A 22165-nucleotide genomic window follows, 5' to 3' on the forward strand; every position below is an offset into this window, starting at 1 on the left:
AGGCAATCCAGTAATAGGGATTACAAATGGAGGAAGGAGATAGAAGTGCAAGTGTCACTTGCTTCTCTGCAAGGCTTTAGCAATTGACTTAGACTGAATTATTTGAGCACAAAAATTAGCAAAGCACGTATGAATCAGGGACTCTTTCAAAGTGACCTCCCAGAAGTTTGCTGCTGTGTTAACCTGTAGTGCTAGTGTAGTCCTTCAGATATTCTGTTAAATATAATACATAGGGCAGGCTTATGTTAAAATCACTTGAGCCTTGTGACTTTCGACTAAACACTTCTTCAGTAATTACTGAAAAGTTCATCGGCTAGTGCTACCGGAGAAAAGACGTGGAATGCTCACCATTTACTAACGACAGCCAGGGTGTGCCCCACTCAAGGGTGCCGGCCCTCTGTTCTCCCATCCCTGGGTGGGCCAGGTCATCTTACTCTCTGCTGCCTTGGGCCTCCACTTGGGCTGGGAAGATAAGAAAGTTGTGGACCTTCCCCTTCCTTCCCCAAGACTGGGAAAATCTTTCCAAATCTTATTCCCACTCTTCCAGATGCGAGATCAAAATGTACAACAGATCCTCTCAAGAACACTGGGAGACCGAGGGTGGGAGAGAAAGCTCCAAGGGGGGCGAGCTGACTATAGAGGGAATTGTCTGAGAGGGAAAGGAATCTTCCAAAGCCACAGAAAAGGCTTGGTTTGGAAGAAAGCCGTAGCACAACTGCATTTCCCATGGGAAGGTCCTGAGCGCACACACTTCTGGGTCCTCCCCGCTCGGAGCAGGTAAACCTCAGAGTAGCTGACCGGCAGCACCCACAGAGCTTCCTCCCGACCACCCGCCTGGCGACCAACTGCAGCCACTTTTATTGAAAGAAAGAAAGAAAGAAAGAAAGAAAGAAAGAAAGAAAGAAAGAAAGAAAGAAAGAAAGAAAGGGAGAAAGGCAACAGAGGAGAAGGTCAGGAAAGCCGGGAACAAGTCAGCAGCCAGAAACTCTCCAGCGATCTGCCCAGAGGGTAGTTGCGCGCCGGCGCTGAGGCTGGGGTGGGGGCGCGGGGGCACAAGGGCGCAGGGGCGCACGGCCACCGACAGCCGGGTGCGCCTAGCTTGAGGCCGCGGAGAGGAGCCGAGCTGGGATGGGTGGGGGGCCTTCGGCCTCAACACTGCCTGCCAGCCCCAGTGCGCCGAAGTCTCCCCGCCGGAGCTGCCCTTCTGAGGGGCTCTTCGCACGCACTGCTTTCCCCATTCTTCTGGCTGGAGTTCTCCCGCCGTCACTACAGTGTCCAGAGATGCTGCGCTGTAGACCCGGGACCCCTTAGGCGCCTCTTCCCGTCCCTCTGCCAGAGCGCAACGCCTGTACTTTTCCAGCTCCCTCTTTCCCTCTTGAAATTGAAAGTTATTGAGGTCGCTCAGGGTTGTTGCTCCAGCAGTTTCCTTCCCCGCCCCCGAGCTCCCCCCACCCCCCACAGCCATCCCCCCTCCTCTCCCCCTCCCTGCCCTCCTCTCCCTCCACCCTCCCTGCCCTCCTCCTCCTCCCCTATGTGGTGCTCCCGGGAGCCCAGCCCAACACTGGAGCGTCTCCTGCTCGCGCACGCCAGAAGCAGCTCGGGGTCTCTCCGCCGCCCCTTGGCCATGGCCGCTGTGCCGACGGCGCCCGCTCCCCTGCGCTCCCGGGGCCCCCGCCGCTGCAGCCGCAGCCGCCGCAGCTTCTGAGCCCAAGGGGCCGCCGCTGCTGCCGCCGCCGCCGCCGCTCGCCCACCCGGATCCCGCCTGCGGCAGTTGCCGCACAACATGCTACCTGCGGCCGCCCCGGCGGCTCTTGGAACCCCGGTTCGCGGCGATGCCAGCCACCCCAGCGAAGCAGCCGCAGTTCAGTGCTTGGATAATTTGAAAGTACAATAGTTGGTTTCCCTGTCCACCCGCCCCGCTTCGCTTGCCATCACAGCACGCCTATCGGATGTGAAAGGAGAAGTCCCGCTGCTCGGGCACTCTCTATATACGCCTAACACCTACATATATTTTAAAAACATTAAATATAATTAACAATCAAAAGAAAGACGAGAAAAGGAAGGGAAGCATTACTGGGTTACTATGCACTTGCGACTGATCTCTTGGCTTTTTATCATTTTGAACTTTATGGAATACATCGGCAGCCAAAACGCCTCCCGGGGAAGGCGCCAGCGAAGAAGTAAGTGCAAGGTTTTTTACGCGTTTGCTCCCTCCCGCCGCGTTCACCTGTCGGGTCGCTTTGCCTGTCCGGAGCCGGCTCCCAACTGCAGCGATCCTCCCGCCCTGCGCCTCGCAGAGGAGATGTGGGTTCGGGCTCTGGGGGTATGGACGGCGTCTTTCACCCTTGCCTCTCGGCGCCCCTGCCTTCCGCAGCATCCTAGCCGGTGCGAGGGGCGGGTGGACGCGGCGCTAAGTTGGCTCCCGCCCCATGGTAACTTCAGGTTCGCGGGAAAGTTCGGTCCTGGGTTAGACTCGCACCCGGGATTTGTGCTTTCCTTTTGAGGATCGGACAGGGGCACCCAGCCGAAGGCAGTTGGGACGCCCAGACGCAGGATGCCCCTGACCGCTGAGTAAATGCCGAGGGAGGCGCGGTCGCGGTACCCGCTCACCTAGCGCAACCGCCTCGTGCGGGGAGACCTTGGCTGGGCTCTTAGGCTGGACTCCGGTAGCCGAACGCCCGCTACCTGGCCAGGAAGCCAGGGAGCGAGCGCCTGCGCGGCCGCATCCCCGACACGCATCAGCGGAGCCAAAGGGCGAGCGAGGCGATGGGGTTCGCGTGTCTGCGCGTTTGCAGAGCTGCCGGACGTCCCACGCCCGAGGGTTGAAGATAGCAGAACCCCAGATGTGGGGAGCCGGAGGTGCGGAGTTTCCAGGTTCTCTCTTGACTGTCACATGTGAGCGTCTGTACCATCTCTGGCCCTTTCAAGTGTGTCTCCTGAGACACACACGTACAGAGAGTGGAGTCTCCCTAAAGATTCGCCTCCTCGCTGCCCTTAGTGCTGTTATTTGGAGGGTTGGATTGTGATGGCTTCTTAAGACAGTGTCCTAGCTGGAATTAAGCGGACAGCACCACGGCAGCCTCAACCTGAGTTGGTCTGTCTGAAAGGTAGAATCTTCCCGAGATGAAGGGACAGATGCGAAGGTGTCACCTCTCCTCGCTCCAGGGTAGCCTGGCGCCCTCGCTGTGCTAGTGTCTGTATTCCCATGGGGAGTCCTTTCGCAGATCGCAGAGCAGGGGCGACCCTGGCTCTATGGTTGGGGGCGCTGGTGGGGAGAGGGAGGAGGAAACCTCTCCTGGAGCTCGCGAGGGGCAGGAAGCGATGCTGCTACTCTGGGCTCTCGCACCTCCGCGGCGTGCAGCCCATGCCCAGCGGCCCCACCTGATTTCCCAAGGGGATCCCTCTCCCAGCGTCCCGCCCGGGAAGCCTTTCGGGACAGACGTCGGGGCAGCGCGAAGGACACAACACCGGCTTGTGTGAGATAGAAATTTAGTAATCGCTTCTCGGCCGCTGTTTGTCCCTGCCCTGCCCCTGGGCATGAGGGTCCCCTGAAAGCTCCCTTTGTATTGCTGGCCTCGGCCAGACAAGGTTTGATTCACCTGAAAATTGCCTTTAAAAAAGGTGGCAGGGCCAGAGCGACAGGGGCCCTGGCCGGGCCTCAACGCCTTTAGGATCGCCTAGCAGGGGGCAGGAGAGCCCAAACTAAATATGTCAGGGCATCCGATTTATTATTCTTGGCCTCCGAATGGTGTGTACTCTGGTAACTCCCCACCCACTCTTTCATTCCGGCCCGGACGCGGAAGGGGAGGCCTGGGTCTCAGCGGTGTCCACGCGCCTGGCGGTCCCCGCCTCCTCTCCTCCCAGGGTCTGGCCCGGGGAATTGAATCTCGGGGTCAGTGGGCATAGGGAGCCCGGGCTGAAGCGAAACCCACTCTGCTTTCCATCCGCTCTTCCAGCCCGTGCCCATTGGGCGTCCGAGAGCACGCTCTCTCCTTTACCCCCACCGAGGACCCCCGGACTGAGAGCCACACACTTGTCAAGGAGGGACAGGGTACTGAGTGTCAGAGGCGTCTCGCTTTGCAGTTTTGGGGCCCCTGATTCTGAAGGAAGGCACAAGAAAGAAAGCTTGTAGTCCATTTGTGCCCACCTCCTCCAGCGAGGACCACGGCGCAGGAAGCTTTCCCCGGGCGCTGCCTCAGGGAGCTGTGGGATGATGCACCTCTAGGTTGGGCCGAGAGGAGTCAAAAGGCAAACTGCTTTTCGATCTGCCTTAATCATCTCAAGGCCAAGTCAAAGGCGACCTCTGTTTGCGTTGAGGGGATGAAAGAGGGAATGGGTGGAACTGGGTTGCAATTCCAGTTTTTCTGTGGGAGTGGGACTGGGAGACAGCACCCACAGCGATGCTCTTGCTCCTTCGCACTTGAGTCTGCCTTTGCGGCTTGGTTTACTGGTGCAATCCTGGTAGAGGGGCGACCCCTTGCGTCCTCGGAGGAGACAGACTAGACTCTTGGCAGGTGCAGTATGACTTAATGAGGAAGGGGTGGAGGGTAGAGAGGTCCTCTTTAAATGCCCAGAAACTCAAGGTCAAACTGCATGTGCACAAACTCAGATATACCGTTTGTTTTGAAATCTCTGGGGGAAAAAAACGAATAAAAAGACTCGATTCACAGTTCCTGTTTCTCAAGTAAGGACTAGGAAAAGTTTCTAAAATGAAAACGTGGTCAAACGTGTTTTCAAAAGAGGCTGGCTATCCTAATTGTTTCTTCAAGAGACAATTAAGTGAATATTTAAGGAATCTTCTGGCCTGTAGTTATATAGTTTCAATTTCCTAAGCTTAAAATCATCAGTAAAGATATGACAGGTAGAAAATTAAGGTGTTAAAAACTGTTTTACAAAAATTTTAATGGTCTCTCTTGATTGTTTTAGTAGGAAAGCTTTTTGTAAACAAGAACATTCATTTGAAGTGTTAAATATTGTCATGTCCAAAGAACCATGCATTATCTTCAGAAATAGCAAATAAAGCCATATTAGTATTCTCCTGTTTCCCTAAAACAGCTGTAATCCCATTTGTCTCTACTTTGATATAAACTAGTGATCCTAGTTATTACAAACTAGTGTTTCTTCTCGTAAAAGAAACAATGTTTTAAGACAAGACTCTTGTACTTTAAAATGTCTATTTAGTTATGGGTGAATAAATACACAGTAAATTCTTGTCTATTTGAATTGGTATACAGCTGTTAAAAATGACTCAGCCTTTGAATTCCAGATTGTGTGCTAATAACATTAAGAAGTACTTTTTTGCCATAATCATAGCCACAGTATCTTAGTGGGGCCTCACATTTTCACTTGGATTAGTTGCTTCGGCCCTGAAATAGCCACTGAAGTGTAGAGGCAGGTACTTATCTTCCCACCTTACAAAGAAAGAGCCTGAGAACTAGAGGCTCAGTAACCTACATAATTCCATATATCTAGCAAGTGGAACTTGTCTCCTGCCATGAATCTCACAGTTATGTACACCTTTATTCTATATTCTTGTCATAGGGAAGATATCAGGTTTATTAAGTAATAAATTAGATGGTCTCAAGGCCATCATTTATTCAATAGGTTTAGAGAATAAACTGTTCTCCTTGGCTGGAAATTTTTGAGCTGATATTATTATTTATTACACATGGTGATCAATCTCAAAGAATTAAATATCTAATAGTAAAGCTTTCTAAATGGAATATATTATTTGATTATCTAGAAGATACTGTAGGATTATACTATGCCAGAAGGTTATTGTTAGAAACATCAGATGGCATTTAGCATCCTTTTTATTTGATGCCATCTAGTAGCTGGGTTTTAATTGTTCAGACTCTAGATAAATGCAAGTTTTGAAAAGCCATTATATGCATAATAATTTAAAAGCACTCATTGCACAATCTATAAAACCTCGCAAGTCTTTCATAAGGAAGTCTGAAGAAAGAGACAAAGAATACAAAGGAAATAATTTTTATGGTAATAAAATAAAAAGACTATTGGAATGTACTGGTCATTGCTCATGACATTGTTTCTGATGTTGAGCCAGTCTTTGAAATTATGACACACTCTTTGTGATTATGTTGTCAATCCTGGAAAATAACAAGTTAACTGATAAAATAGAAATATCTTCAATTCTACTCTACATTTTGTAATATTAATTTCAAATGAAAATATGGTTTGGATATTGACTACAATGTATTTTTCACACTTGTCTACATTTGTCACCAGTCTGCCTTATTTTTGAGAGTAACAATGTTTTAAAGATACAGACACGAATAGAATTTGCTGAAGAAAGTGTATTCTTTGATACTTCGTGTAATAGCTGTATAAATCAAGACAAATGCAAATTCATATGCAGTAGTGGCAACATCTAAATGGAAGGAAAAACATTTTTGTGAATTCAAATTTAATCATCATTATATTATCAGGGTTGTTTCTCAAAATATCCCATAGTGATACTATTTTAATTCTCTGTTTATTACTTTTATAGAAGGATTTTAACAAGAACGTTAGAAAAGGTAATTTTAAAATACCTTCTTTTTAGCCCCAAGTTACTCAAGTAATGAGAATGTAAGAATGAGTAAGAAACTGATTTAATGTTGTTATTTCAATATTCCTTTAAACATGAAATATGAAGAGTATTTGAACTTGCAAACAGATAAGCTTTACTAAGTCATTTCTCCATTAAATAATTCCCTGGCATTTAATATTGTACAAATTAGGTCCCCAGAAAGCAATGAATGGAAATTACAACGTGTAGTAAAATTTTATTTTCGAGTTATTATGGGCAAACCCTTGCTACATTGCTACAAAATGAATTTATTAGACATCTGATTATTTTAGATTATTTGAATCTGAACAGAGATCTCCAGATTGCTACTAAATGTCTAAAATATTTTCTAGTTCAGTGGTTAATCTTTTTTTAGTTGTAATAATTCTTTTGAATCCTATGCAATGTTGGCAGAGTACTATGTAGAGTTGTCAGAGCCCTATGTAGAGTTAAGACCAAAATACACCTCTGCAACTATAAGAATGAGCTATCAAAAAATAAAACTATTCTAGATATACTGATTTGCCAAATTGTCTTTTCCCCTTTGTCTCCATCCAAATGTTTCATTTTGGACATGTCTTGATCTCTCCCTTCCTACTTCTTCACTATTAATTCACATATCCCATTCCCACCCCAAACAAATTCTTTTCCAAGTAGTGAATTCTTGAAATGCCATCAGAGTGGATATTGTGTTTCATGAAATGTAAGAAAAAACTTTGGTTACCATCAGGAAAACATCATTCAGTTTTAAGAGCACGGTAAGGATCATGCAAGACAGTGTGTTGAAATTATGTGTTTGACTTGGTTAGGACTTTTCTTCTAACAGTGCATTCTGTGCTGGCATTTTTTTTTTTGAGAATAATAATTTGAAAAAATGTTGCATCATAAATTGCAGGGTTTTTTTTTTGCTTGGCCTTTCATTTTAAGGGCAAATGTAAATTGCTTTCTTAATTAGAGATTTTTCTCAGGGTTTCACATGATTGAATATCTTAAAATTTAATATCTGTTTGACAACCTAGTAAATTTGAAATGCTTTGCAACTATAACTAAATACATGAAGTATAGCATATACATATGTAAAAGATGCTAGCCATCTTTTCTGTTTCTCCAGTTCTGCCCATCAGATCTTTCCATTCAGGAATATTACTGGCATTCTGATTAAAGTAGTCATCCAGCAATACTGAAAAGAATGGGGCATTCCATTCTCAAAGACTGTGGGGGTGCTGAGAATGCTAAATATCTAAATGTCATCGATTGCTAAGAATCCCGTTTTCTGCTCTAAAGTTTCAATAACATGGATCTTTTAAGCAAAATACCTGAATTCTTTTCACATTTGAACTGTTTGAATAATTTTTAAATTTTATTTTTAAAAAACAGGGTTGCAGGTGCCTCTTATCTGATAAGAGCATTTCTGCTTTATTTGTCATCTTGGCAAGGGACCTAAGTGCTATCTGCTGTAGCTAAAATTTTTCTTGAATTTTTTTTAGAGAAAATTCATTGGTACTAAAGAATATGATTGTCCAATTAAATAAATATTTAATGGCTTTTAACTGTCCTTACGTTTTATGCAAACATCTAATCTACTCTTCAAAACACCGCCTTATTAATGTTTCATTTGACCTTTAGAATTTAATTAATTGCAAGTATCATAAGTCTGTGGTAGAATCTGAGACCTGAGAAAGAAGGCTCCTTAGTGTATGCTGAGAAAAGGTAGACTCAGAAGTTGAAGACCTAGGTTCCAGATCTAGCATTGCTGCTAATGCCTGAATAACCCAAGAAAGTCCTTTTACTATACCAAGCTAAAGTTTTTCATCTGCAAAATGAGGAGGTTGATCAAAAACTTAGATCTAGTGATCCCTACGGTCTCCTCAACATTTAATCTTTTGGTATGAGAATATAAGTCACAACTAGGGAGTTAAATAATAACTTGTCTTATTCAACTAAATTTAACAGATAAAGATTGAGTACAAACATAAACATTCATTGATTATAAGTAAATTCATCACATAAAGGTTAATGAGAAGTGATCAATGTGGATAATGAATTAATTATGATATACCTCATCATTCACATTTTTTATTGTCTGAAAACCATAGTCACAGCAACAATCAGCATACTCAGTCTACCCCATCTTGTCCTTAGGCTCAGAGTTAGGGAGCTGGATCAGAATACTGACTCAAGGGTCACTTCAGAGCTTCCCTAGCATGGCAGGGTTTCAGAGGTGGCCTGTAGTTATGAGGAAGAGATGATTTACAATAGTCCAGGTTTAAGAAAATAAGGCCCTAGGCTACAATAGTGAATGATTGCACAAGAGAGTATATACAGCAGATAATTTAATCAAATCAGTAGTTCTTGGCAATTAATTGGATATGAAAGGGAAAGAGATGGAGGCCCATATTTGGCAATAAACGTTGGAGTATAAGGACTCAGGTCTGGGTGAATGGAAAAATGATGACGATCAACAAAAAGAAAAATAGGAGAAGCAGGTCTTGTTGGAAATCTGTTTCTCTTTTCAGGAGCCAGTAGGACATTTAGGAACTCAAAACTCAAAACACCTGGGATTAGAATGTTTAGAGTACTTTAGAGTCACTCACATAAAAATGATGTTTACTATTATCAAAAGTGTGTGCTCTTCTACTGATATAGGGGTGTAAAAAATGTGTGCTGTGCTGACATCGAGACTCACTCTTCTTGGTAATGTCAAAATAAGATTAATTACATTAAGGTACCTTGCCTATTTTAAGTAGTTTAATATATCATTTTCAACTGTGGTTTTTTATGGTTTTTATAATACTCTCTGTGTTACATAAGAGGATGGTCACTGGTATCATAAGCTGTAGTTGTTGTTGCCAAATCTTGCAGCTGAAAATTGCACTTAGAAGACTTCTTACCTGTGGAACTTTGCCACAGAGCATAAGACCTGAAAAACTATGATAATGAAAGGCAAGTTTACATAAGGTACAAAAATAAAATTTTGAACCATTGAATTTGGGTGCAGTATCTGTTCATCACCGTAGCATTCTACTTTTAAGTAGATTTCTCTACAAAGTGTGCTCTCTTAATATAAGAGAATCTCTGGAAGGGATAAAACTTGAAAGAATCCAGTCCATCTACACAGTGTGGGATCACTTCTACAACATCCCCACTGAGTAATTGTCTAGCCTCAGTAACAGTCAGCCCCCTAAGCTCTCCCTCTTTTTCCTCCTATTTTTAGGGCTTCTGTATCAGAAGCAGTTTATTCTCCTAGTCCTCTTCTTTGCACTTGGCATGGGCATGGGATTAGATGTAGTTACCTTAAAACACCTTTCTAAAATGAACACACAGTAATGCAATGTGCTATATTCACTCCCAAAAATTGTCCTTAGAAAACTAGCTGGTAAGCATATTTATAATTATACCCCAATACAAAGCACATTCCTGAGAGTAAGTGGTAAAGCAGCCCCCATTTTATAACCACATAATACAAACCACTACCACACAATATAAAATAACAGAATTTGTGAGCTGCTTATTTTAGAACACTGTTTTCTTAACATATGCTCAATAAGTTGGTAAGAAAAAGAGCAGTCCTTTCTCATTGTTTTGTTCCCCTGTTCTACAAAGAGACTTCAAAGGTAAGAACACTGTCATCTCAACAAAGGCTGTCATACACACAAAGCAAATATCAATCACATTTTGCCAACAAGAAACAATATGCCAAAGTATGTGTAAGTGCTACATGGCAAAGAACAGCTTTTTAGCTCTCAGAGCCACTGTTATATTTATATATATCTTATCTTAATATGCATGTATACTTACTAAAGTGAGTATTATGATAATAGTTGTTACTCAATAGCTCCCATGTTATAATCACCAGTAAGGGCCAGACCCTTCGCTTGATGCTTTTGCAAAAATTAATCTCATTTGATCTTCACACCCACCTGTAAGGAATGTGCCAATAGTCCCACTTTCGTTGATCACTCAAAGAATTGAGGTGGACCTCAGATTCCAGTCTGGCTAGACTCCAAAGCCAAGGTCCTTCCTTGATTCTTCACTCCACCTTAACTGTTAGGGTTGGTGGTGCATTTTCTAAATTCCACCCACCTTTTTCTTTCTCTTGCTCTCTCTTCTTTCCTCCTTCTTTCTTTATCCTCATTTAACAAACCATAAGTCTTTTTTCAAACATTTACTATAAATGTTGCTTCTGGTATTCAAGTACTCTCCTCTACATCACTTTCTTTTCTTTACCTTTTGTCCTCTCTTTCCTTAAACCTGTCTTATTGATGGGTTTTAAACATAAAAATTTGCTGATTTTTTTTCATTAAAAGCAATAGGATTGCACAGTTTATATGAAAGACTCTGTGATTGTTATTTCCATCTATGGTGTGCGTAACCAAGAAAAGATTAATGTAGGCATGAGAATGTTGGAAAAGTCTATAATTTTGCAGTTAAAAATCAGAATCCTTCTATGTAATTTACAATCACAAGAGATATTTTACTGGCTAGTTATTGTTATCCAGAAAAAGTTATCTTTATGGCACTTCATAAAGTCTGTTATTTATATTACTTTTACCATGAGCATTAACAGTAACCTCAACTCCGAATTCTTGCTTTATGGGTCTTGGTACAATGATTTTCAGCCTTGAGTTCACATTAGAATTTCCTGGGGATCTTTAAAAAGATACTAATGCCCCAGACTCTACCCTTGAACAAATAAAACAATCTTTGGGGATGGTACCTGAATATCTATATTGTTTAAAGTAGTTCTGGTGATTCTAATGTGCAGCCAAGACTGAGAAATATTGTAAGAGCCTTAATTCAAGAATGACTATTGCAGCTAAGCAACCATTGAAAACCATGCCAGTGTTGGGAAGGCTAGACAGACAAAATAGACGTATGTGGAGTGTGATTACAAATGAGATAGATGTCATTTCAACAAATAGCAGTGTAAAATAAACAGTATTCTGATACTATTGATCAATACTCTATTGATCTGTATTGTTGATCAAGAGTATTATTAAACTTGTAGCACTGATTGGTACAGACAAGACTGTCTGATAGAGAATTATCTCAGTCAAAAGAACAGAGCAAAATGCACACAATAGGGCGCACTAGTGAATGTAACAGATGCTGGCCTCATAGAATAAGAACACAGCTACTAAGAGAGGTACAGACCATGGGGGAGTGTGTTTGCTGCTGAGCTATATTTTGTGGAGGGGGTATAAATAGGACTATTTTAGAAGATGGGTATCAGCCATACTCAAATTTTTTTTCAAAGCTACTTAATAATAAACAACTGTTTTTATGTCTTACCAGATGACTGGTAACGTGCCCTAGAGTCCTCCTTGTTTTTAGGGAAAACTTAATGGTTAGGAAATACCTAACGAGAAATAAATGTCCTTTTCTTTTATAGTTTCTACAGTTCCTGACTCACTTTAGATTGACTACTGGTGATCAGTAAAACAACTATAAATAGCGCAGTTTTAACTCTACCTTAATGGGTTCCGTTTTGCAGTAGGTCATTTGTTCATGAACTTATCATTTCTACTTCACTCCTAATGTGCTCTTCTTTGGGTAGTTATCTCCATTAAATCGTGTTTATGAGTCTTTTTTAGTCCATGAAGGATTTTCAAATCTTGCCATAAAGTGGGGAAAGCTCCATGTAAAAGTGGGGTGGAAGTCTGGGCTTCCTGACAGAGTTAATCCTGCTAGTTAAGGGGGCTCTTTGGGATAATATGGGTTCCAATGAGTCACTAGGCCAAATCCCAATAACCGCAATTGCCAAAAGTAATTAGACTGAAGAAAGCCAGGCTCCTTGGGAGGAAGGTCATCACAGCGAGCTTTAGCCATTGCTCCAACGTCAGACCTAGTTACTTGTCCCTAAGGATGGAGAGCAATCATGAGTTCCAGAGAGTAGGAAATATACCAGAAAACAATGCTTTTTCACTAATTTTTTTTTTCTCAATAGGTTATTTACCATAAGCGTGCAAGAGATGGAAATACGTCATCAGTATGTGCAGTTTATGTCACTATCCTCATAAACCACCTTGTTTGCCTGTGGGAATGTACATGCCTACATAGAGAACTCCCAATTCATCACTACAAGTTCTCCTCCTCCCTTTCTGAGTAGATAAAGAACTGAAAGAATCTAATCTAAGTTCATAAAAGAAGGTGTCTGACTAGCATGGAAGCGGAAGGGAAGGAATTCTTGTAAACATCCTTAGGTCAACTTAAATATCACATTATTGAAGTAACATTTGGCAACAAGAAAATGGTAGTACATTATATCAGGCAAGCAATTCTAAAATATCTGGGGCTAGAACAAACATGATTTCTTGTACTGAAAATAATTCACTTTAGAAACATGGTGCTGTAAGTATCTAAGTAGAAATTATCAACAAGTAAGTGGTGCTATAATTTTAAGCTTTCAATATTTGAGAAATTAAAAGATTGTTAAACCTTTCCCTAGGAAAATACTCAAGTAGCACAAAAGTATTCTTGCTCAATATCCAAAGTAAAATTTGCCTTTGAAACCGTTGGCTTGGATACCCAGAAAAGATAGTCCATCACTTTATGTGACGGATCTTTAATTGAACAAAGACACTGTCCTTAGAGTGGTAAGTTTCAAATTGCTTTATGAGTCAGAATGACTTCAGTGTATTTCAGTACTCTTTTGAGCTTAGACTACCAGTTCTCTGTTTAAATATGTGGATAAGTGATATTGCTTATTTTAAATCTACAGACAGGAAGTCAAACTCTTTTTCTAGCAGGCTTTTTCTGGCAACTGGAAATCTCCAGGTATCATTTGGCAGACAAATAAACCCTGTCCTTGTGCACTGCACACATCTAATAGTTATCATGACCTGACTGTCACTATGGCCAATACTGTGGAACAATATATTTAATTTTCTTTCATCTTAAATTGACAATAAGATAACCACAGAACAGAAGAATCCTAATTTTGGAAAAACTTAGCAAAATTTTTTTGCTGTGTTTACTTGTACCACTGGTCATGTAGTTTCTGCCATAAAATACAAACAGTATGGACAAATGCTGCTTGGCCACAAACTGAGGACATACTGAGAAGCTACATATTTGTTTCTTATAGAATTTAGTTTTGTTTTTCAATTTATGATGAGTTTTTTTTATCTGGAGTCCAAAAGGACCCTCATTGCTTGTTTGGTAACAAGGAACAAGGTCCAAACATGGTATCCTTAGCCCCTCTGACTGTAATTCACACACTCTCATTTCATGCCATCCTCAAGATGGTAACTCTCAGTGCCCTCCACAAAGACTGAATATAATTTTAAAAGGCCAGTCTTTCTTTCATATAGCACATTTCTAAGACATCCAGCCAACTTTCCAGTTCTATCCAGAGCTTGATGTAGATCCAAGCTTTTAACATAGATCAGTGGGATTTCCTTGGAGGCCAATTAGGCTTGCAGTATCGCATAGATGCATACTTGGCCCTAGAACAATCAATAACATTTGCTATCATATCCAGCCTGTGTTTTTAAACCTGTGGGCATTATGTGACCATACCCCAAAGTTCAGTTTCTAACAGAATAAGGGAGAGTTGCAGCAAGAGAACCTCCAAACGATTTCATGCTATAACTACCATCTTCAGTATTCATGTGGACATCCCATTGACATTCCAGGAATTCATTTTAAACTGTTTGCCTCTGAACTGAGTATGTACTCTAAGGAGAGCCTACGATCCAAGAAACCTTCATGTAATAGCTTTTACCCAAACTATTTAATTCACAAGCTGTTGGCTGAAGTGCTCTAGGTAATCAGATAAGAACACATTCACATGAAAATTGCCAAGATTTTCCAGTGCAGGATATTTTCGTCACCCTTCCTAGCTCAAACTCACTTCCTCATCCACTCCCCAAATTCTAAACCACTACTAAGATGAGTTGAACAGTCTTAATTTTATAATCTTCCATAGAAAAAATAAGGACACAGACAGCCGAGTTAATTTATACAACAGTGCTGCATTTATCTTGGCAGATGTCAGTTTTCCCCCCACTAACTCTTTCATGCTGACTACTTAGCAACTCATGGAGGATCAAGTCATCCCTATGTATTAAGCACCTTGAGAACCATTGCACAGAGTAAGTTTGGTGTGTCTCTTCACACACTTCTTTTACAATTTCTTTCCTCATAGACAATTTATTCACTGGGTCTCTGAAACCTAAATAATCCCTTTACTTTAAACCTGAAACAAATGGAGAGTCATTTTTACAAGAGCAATAAACTAAAGTGGCTGTTCAAACACTTTACTTGAATTGCTCTGGGCACTGAAATCCCTTTTTGTTAACACAAACCCTTCATATTCTAGCAGGAAAACCCCTGAAATTCTAGGGTTGCTTAAAATTGTATAACCAGGAATCTCCCCTCTCCCCCAACACCAGCCCCCTGATCCTGGGAGTATGCCAGTAATTTTGCAGGATTCATTCTGACAAACTGTTCTGGTGTAAATGTTTATAGAAATCCTTTCCACTAGAGATTAAACAAAGTTTAAGTAACTGTGCCTAAATGATAGATCTTAGTAGTGTTTGCAACAGCAGGTCTGATGTTATCTGATGCAAAGATTCTGATACTGTATACTAGAGAAAAGGCTAAAGGAAAAAGAATCGAGAGAGGAGTTAGTATGAACTGTATGTAATTGGAACTGCAAAATATTATTTTAAGTTATCTCTATACAGATGAGTTTTTTTAATGTGAACAGGATATAAGGGAAATGAGTTCATTTAAATTGAAAAATAGTAAAAACTGACTACTGGTGCTTTAATGGCTTAAAAAAAAATGGGGGCAATTACAAATCTTATCATCATGCCAGTTCAAATGCAATTCTTGGCTAGTTCTCCAAATTCTCACCAAAATGAAGTAACATATCTGAGATCCGATCTGATGTAAGCTCTGGTATCCATATTATTATTATTCAAAAACTACTAAAAGGGATAACTGCTGAGCTCTAAGCCTTATATTGAATATTATTTATTAAAACAGGGTAGTACCCTAGGCCTCAAGAGGTGAAAGCAAACCAGTGTTCCCTTTCTGTGCGTTCCTGTTTGCACAGCATTTTCAAGTGTATTGTGTACTAGGGGATTACACAGCTAAGGAATTAAAAACCTCAGAAACTTCACTGACTGAATTTCAAATTAATGCTACAGCATGAATGATTCCTGTGATACTTGACTAGGAAAGGCATATGTCATTTAGACTAATTAATATTTCCTCCTTCCCTTAATGATTTAAGGCCTACCTTAAAATTTAAGAACCCATGAATCTTAATTTCATTTCTTTGTTGGTAAGTCACAGTATGAGATTTCTTCTTAATACCTAGAGATTATTTCCTCATTACAGACATAGGATTTTTTAAATTTTAAGATTTTTTTGTGAAAAACCATTTTAGAAAAGTTCAATGTAAATAATGTTAAAACATATGCAATGGAACTTTACTCCTTTTTGTTTTGCTTCAAACATAATGGCAGTCATTCACTGCTAAGTTTCCAATTGAATCCTATTTAAATACTGTATTTGCTATAAATGAGCAAGGAAAATAATCAAAAAGGATCCATGGAATATGAAATAGAGACTTTATAAACTTAATTGGAAGATAATCCTGTCTTTCTAATTACCTTCTTAGAATCTAGATGTTCTTGATTTGACTGTAGTGAGAAAAATCCCACCTTAGGAGGCAGAGACATTGATTTTAATTTATATATTGCTATATAATTTAGACAAATCATTTAGTCTGTGATTTGACTGTATCCACTATACAAATGAATTCATAATCTTTCATTCATCTGAAAGCAGAAAACTGATCTTAAAGTCCACTCCTCCAACAGTAAGATCAATGAGCTTTCCCTTTTCATCTTTGCAGCATGCTCTAACCTTAGATAGTTGTCCGTCCAAATGTCTAGAATGCTGAGTTACGGCTAGAATTCAAAAGTTTAAGTTTCTTTTTGCACATTCATGGAAGTTTTAGACCATATTTTTAAAAAGCTAACAAGCCAAAAAAGGAATCTTGTTAGGGGAAAAATATGGAAAAATCAAAATTGAACTCAGCACTAACTACGATATCATACATTCATTTATTTATTTAATAGCTCTTTATTAAACAGTTATTATGTGCCAAAATTACAAAAATGAGCAAAACACACCTGGAACTTGCCCTTGTAGTATTTCACAGTGGTTAAGGAAAGAAAATATTAATTCAGAATTTAAAAAATAATATTTGGCTAAAGATAAATTAGAGCACTTTAGATATCATTTCTAAGCCGAATAGTACCTCTTTTTTTATTTGTTTAAATAGCGTTGGAAATTAATTAGTTTACAATAAACCTAATACCTACCCAGATTTTTCTCTGGGAAACAGAGACAAAGCTGAACAAGACCACATATGGGGATGAAGCAGGAAGGTGGAAGGAAGATTAGCTGAAAACATGGGAATTTATTAGGCCTTCCGTTATTTTCTTGTCTTAAAATTTATGAGCAATGAATAGGACTCATTACTTAGCATGCCGTTTGTGACAGTCATAGGAAGTATGCTATTGTCCACTTTAAATGTAGTTAGCATTTTTAAGTAAGCCTTGTAATGGTGTGGCATAGCTTGGCTGAGTGAATTTCCATTTTTGGCACATTGACTAATTTCTATAGCTGAACTTTCACACTAGTTCATCAACTGGAATTACTTTTCCCAAATACTAACATATTGTATGTTTTAAAACAGTGCATTTTTTGTCCATCTCTCTGAAGCATTTTCAAACCTTTTATGGTAAACCCATTACCGCCACATAAAACATACAAGTCAATCTACTTAAAGCACTAATTTGGCAAATATATGTCAACAAGTTATTTGGATTCTTATGTAACTCTGTTGATAACCTTTCCTAACCTCAGTTGATAGCTTTAAAGATATCAGTTGCCAAAATTCAGAGTCTTGAAAATAACTTGATTCAATTCTTTTTGGTATGTGATCACTGACTTGTAAAGGTCTTTAAGTAAAGAAAGGATACTACCAGCTACTTCCACATGTTTATCTCATGGAACCTTCACAACAATTTCATGAGGTATTATTCCATTTTATAAATAAAGAAATTGAGGCTGAAAACAACTAAGGAACAGATCAAAATGACACAGTCAGAGATGGTAAACCTAAACTGTACATCTAGATCTTCTGACCTAATGAATAGCTTTCCCCAATACACTCTGCTTTTCATTAAGCCTGTAAAAGAGAATGCCAGAGGAGGTTTAAATGAAAAACAGTTATCTTTGCAACTGAGATGGAACTACTAATACCTCATTAGACAAAACATGAGGGTGTGAGAAAATAAACCAGACTACTTGACAGAAAGGTTACTGAGGAAGTGCCAGGCCAAGTTTTTTAACTGTTTTTAAATCAGAGGCCCAATAAGATTGCAACTATTGGCTGGGCATGGTGGCTCACGCCTGTAATCCCAGCACTTTGGGAGGCCAAGTTGGGCAGATTACAAGGTCAAGAGATGGAGACCATCCTAGCCAACATAGTGAAACCCCATTTCTACTAAAAATATAAAAAAATTAGCCGGGTTTGGTGGCGCATGCCTGTAGTCTCAGCTACTCGGGAGGCTGAGGCAGGAGAATTGCTTGAACCCGGGAGGCAGAGATTGCAGTGAGCCGAAATCGTGCCACCGCACTCCAGCCTGGCGACAGAGTGAGAATCCATAAAAAAAAAAAAAAAAAATCACAACTATTGTTCTTAAAAGATCCCTCTGATTGGTAATGGTAGCAGTAGTAGTAGTAGGAAATGGGAAGATGTGAACTCTATTAATCAGGGAGGTAGAATCTGTAAGAAAGGTGATTGGAGAAAAGGATAAGGAGGGCTCCTAGATTTCTCACTGTAGCATCTTCATGGTGCCATTTGCTACAACAGAAAAGCACATGTCGACTAGATGTAGTGGCTCTCACAGGTAATCCCAGCATTTTGGGAGGCCAAGGAGGGCAAATCTCCTGAGCCCAGGAGTTCAAGACCAGCCTGGGCAACATGGCTAAACCCTATCTGTACAAAAAATACCAAAATTAGCTGGGCATGGTGGCTCAAACCTGTAGTCTCAGCTACTGTGGGGGCTGAAGTGAGAGTATCACTTGAACCTTGGAGTTTGAGGCTGGAGTAAGCAGTAATCATGCCTCTGCATTCCAGCCTAAGCAACAAACTGAGACCCTGCCTCAAAAAAAAAAAAAAAAAAAAAAAAAAGGCACATGTCAATTAAGTGTACAATAGTTTTAATAGCTAGGAAGATTTTTGTGAATTATATATGCAACATAAACCACTCATGTTACTGAAGAAGATAAAGAGAGAACAGAGAAGTAAGTGACTTCACTGAAGTCACTTCGCAGTGGAGCCAAGAGTAGAAATAACTCCTGTGGCCATTCTGTAATACCAAATGCTACACAGCAGATGGTTCCAAGGGTTGACCTTCCAGAGAAGGGCTCTGTGGATCCTCTGCCAATCTGATTTCTTATGTGTTTAATAATTGCCTTTTTGGAGAGAATTATCTGTTCATTGACTGAGGAGTTGCTTCACAGTCTCTTTATTTCCTTACTCCAAGATATGCCAAACTTTAAAAAGTTACAATAACCTGTTGCCCTAAACTAAGATGGCTCATGACAAGGCACAATTTTAAAAAACAAACCAATTACACATGTCGTACTCTCATCAAACACAGTTATCCGTTTCCTCATCAAACATATTCTATTCCTGGGAATGAGGAAGGTTCAAATCTGATCCTGAGCTGGAAAAGTATCATTTTGCCCATTATTAGCAATAATGTACATTAATATGATTTTGTACAGCATATAGACACTTTCTCATAGTCTTATTTGACTTTTTTCTCACCCTTTTGAAATGGGCAGAACAGGTGTTATCATACTCATTTCACAATTAAAGCTCAAAGATGGTAAGTGATTTGTATGGTATCACAAGGCTGGTAAGTTGCAAAACTTAGCCTCAAAGTCCTTGTAGGGGGATAGTTGTTTTGTTTTTCTACAGTTCTATGACTTTTCCCACACTACCACAGTTCTCATATATCTACCCTGAAGTTCCTACTATTCGTATAATTCCTTTGGATTTGACAAGAAAGGCATGTAGATTACAGGAAATCTTTATTATAGATGAGATTCTTACTAGCTGACAATGTGAACTGGCAGATCTTTAACGTCCTGTCCCATTTGAATACCCATGAATGAGCTTATTGTGGGGAGGAGATACTGAAGCAAGAGCATCAAGCATTGTTTGGCAAACTGTCTTCAGGAAAAAGCAGAAAACTTGCTGGGTGTTCTCTATGGTAGTAGAACTTTCTGAGAGAAATGGTTGAGTTTTGATAGAATGAGATGTGTATTAATAAATGTTGTTACAGGCTGGGCACAGTGACTCATGCCTGTAATCCGCACTTTGGGAGGCTGAGGCGGGCGGATCACTTGAGGTCAGGAGTTTAAGACCAGACTGGCCAAATGGTGAAACCACGTCTTTCCTAAAAATATAAAAATTAGACAGCCGTGTTGGTGTGAACCTGTAGTCCCAGCTACTTGGGAGGCTGAGGCAGGAGAATCGCTTGAACCCAGGAGGCAGAGGTTGCAGTGAGCGGAACTGGTGCCACTGCATTCCAAACTGGGTGACAGAGAGAGACTCCATCTCAATAAATAAGTAAATAAATATCATTATAAGATAATTGTATGGGCTTTCCCCAAGTATCATGATATTTGTTTTACTAGACATAATCAAGTAGACTGTTACAGGGAAGCAGTTTGAACTAGATACCTCTAAAGTTCCCAAAGTTTATGATTCTATTGGCCGGAAGCTGACTATATGGATCTCAATATTCTCATCTGCAAATTTAAGGGAGAAGGAAGAGCTTCAAGAGCCCTTTAAATTCCACAGGTAAATTCACCATCCTCTCAGATATTATGTATGTATTCCTACATAAAGCATTTTGTTCGTAACATTTTCCCTCTTTCTCCCTTTCCATTTGTCTCAGTTTTTCTTTCCCTTGAAGTTCCATAACCATTCCTAACTGCTCTCTGTAGTCTTTAGATAGCTCAATTATCAATAATTGCTCCTGCCTTTTAATTTGTTGCAAAAAAATTCTAGTCTATACATTTATGGTTTTTAGAATATTAAAGTATTATTTTATTAATTGTATTGTAGGCTTCTTGAGTCAGAGACTATCTTTTGTCTCTCAGTATGATCAGTACCTAGAAGACTGCTTCCAGTAATCATTGAATAAACAATTATTTATGAAGATAATAATAATGTAATACTGAAAGTGTGGTATTTATATCACCTTCGTCAGATTCACCTGGGATGCTTCTTATCAATGCAGTTACCTAAATCCACTAGATTCACTTCCAAATCAAAATATTTGGGAGTGGCATCTTACCTCGTCATTGTAAACAAGTAATCCAGGCCATTTTTACACACAGTAAAGTTTTAGAATCCTTAGACCTTTGGTTTCTCTGTACCATACAGACCTTTGGTTTCTCAGTACCATATTGGTATCATTTCTATGCCATATCTTACCTTTTTCAGTCTGTTTAAGTAGGTGTGTGTCTTCAGTGAGCAGCTAGTGCCTCAGAGGTCTTCTTACCCCGGATGTTTGTGACTCCTGTTAAAGTCTGTGTCTATGGTCCTTAAAAAGTAGCCACTCTCTATGACTGTTAGTGAGTTTCTGGTTCCCCAAGCTTCTCACACCTCCTGTATTAGAAGCCTCAGTATATGCCCTCTTTTCTAAGAGTTATTATTGGATAAAGCTGCCCACTGCTTCAAATATGGATGATGATAACACAGGATGAGTTTAGTGCCTCTTGAGTTAAACAAAGTGTCTTATACCTATGGTTTTGATTATTGCCTATGAGAGTCCTAGGCACTTTACACAGCATCTCACTTAATCCTCTCAAATATATATCAAGCAGATATTCCAGTGTTACAGATGAGGAAGCCTAGGCTCAAACAAATTAAACAAATTTTGTCTAAATATATAATCAGACTGGAAATTCGTTTAAACAGATAATTGATTATATTCATCTTTGTATGCTCACCTACTAGAACACTGTGTGGATGTTGAATAATTTAATTTTTTAAATGAATAACTGGATAAAAAATAAATATTGGTAACTCAGCTAGAAAACATGAGAACTAGGGTTCAAAACCAGACTCTAAATGAGTGCAGAGCCGGTACCTCTTCACCCTGTCCCTGTGCTCTTCTAGGAAGTGTGCAGGACCCATTTCTGAATGAGGTCACAATGCAGGGAGCCATGCACGTAAGTATAAAGATGCATCATACTTACAAAGGTGCATGTATATTCCTCTTCAATTCTGTTAGCAATTTTGTGAATCTAGGGAAAAAAAGCACTTATTTTCTTTGCTCAGAATTTTATATGTGATACATAAAGCTGGATTTTTTAAAATTGGTATACTCACTATTTGTACATCTTCTGGTGCCTGTTGAAATACCACAAGTCTCTCACTTGCTGTTTACTTATGCTAAGTCCTCAGCCATCAGATATGCTACTTTAGCATGCTATGTAGCACAAATATCCAAGTTTATTCATAATATAACAAAGTGGAGT

The 22165-nt window shown here is 40.2% G+C and overlaps 1 protein-coding gene across 1 annotated transcript in view; it reads left to right on the forward strand.

Annotated features, from left to right (window-relative positions):
• The first annotated feature begins 1560 nt into the window (after positions 1 to 1560).
• Positions 1561 to 22165, forward strand: part of RSPO3 (R-spondin 3) — a 78668-nt gene continuing 58063 nt past the window's right edge. Inside the window, exon 1 of the mRNA XM_003255673.4 lies at positions 1561 to 2180. Coding sequence (XP_003255721.1) covers positions 2084 to 2180 — 97 coding nt within the window. The 5' untranslated portion in view covers positions 1561 to 2083. The remainder of the gene's footprint in view (positions 2181 to 22165) is intronic.

Source organism: Nomascus leucogenys, chromosome 3, assembly GCF_006542625.1.
Source record: "Nomascus leucogenys isolate Asia chromosome 3, Asia_NLE_v1, whole genome shotgun sequence".
Classification (NCBI taxonomy): Eukaryota; Metazoa; Chordata; class Mammalia; order Primates; family Hylobatidae; genus Nomascus; species Nomascus leucogenys.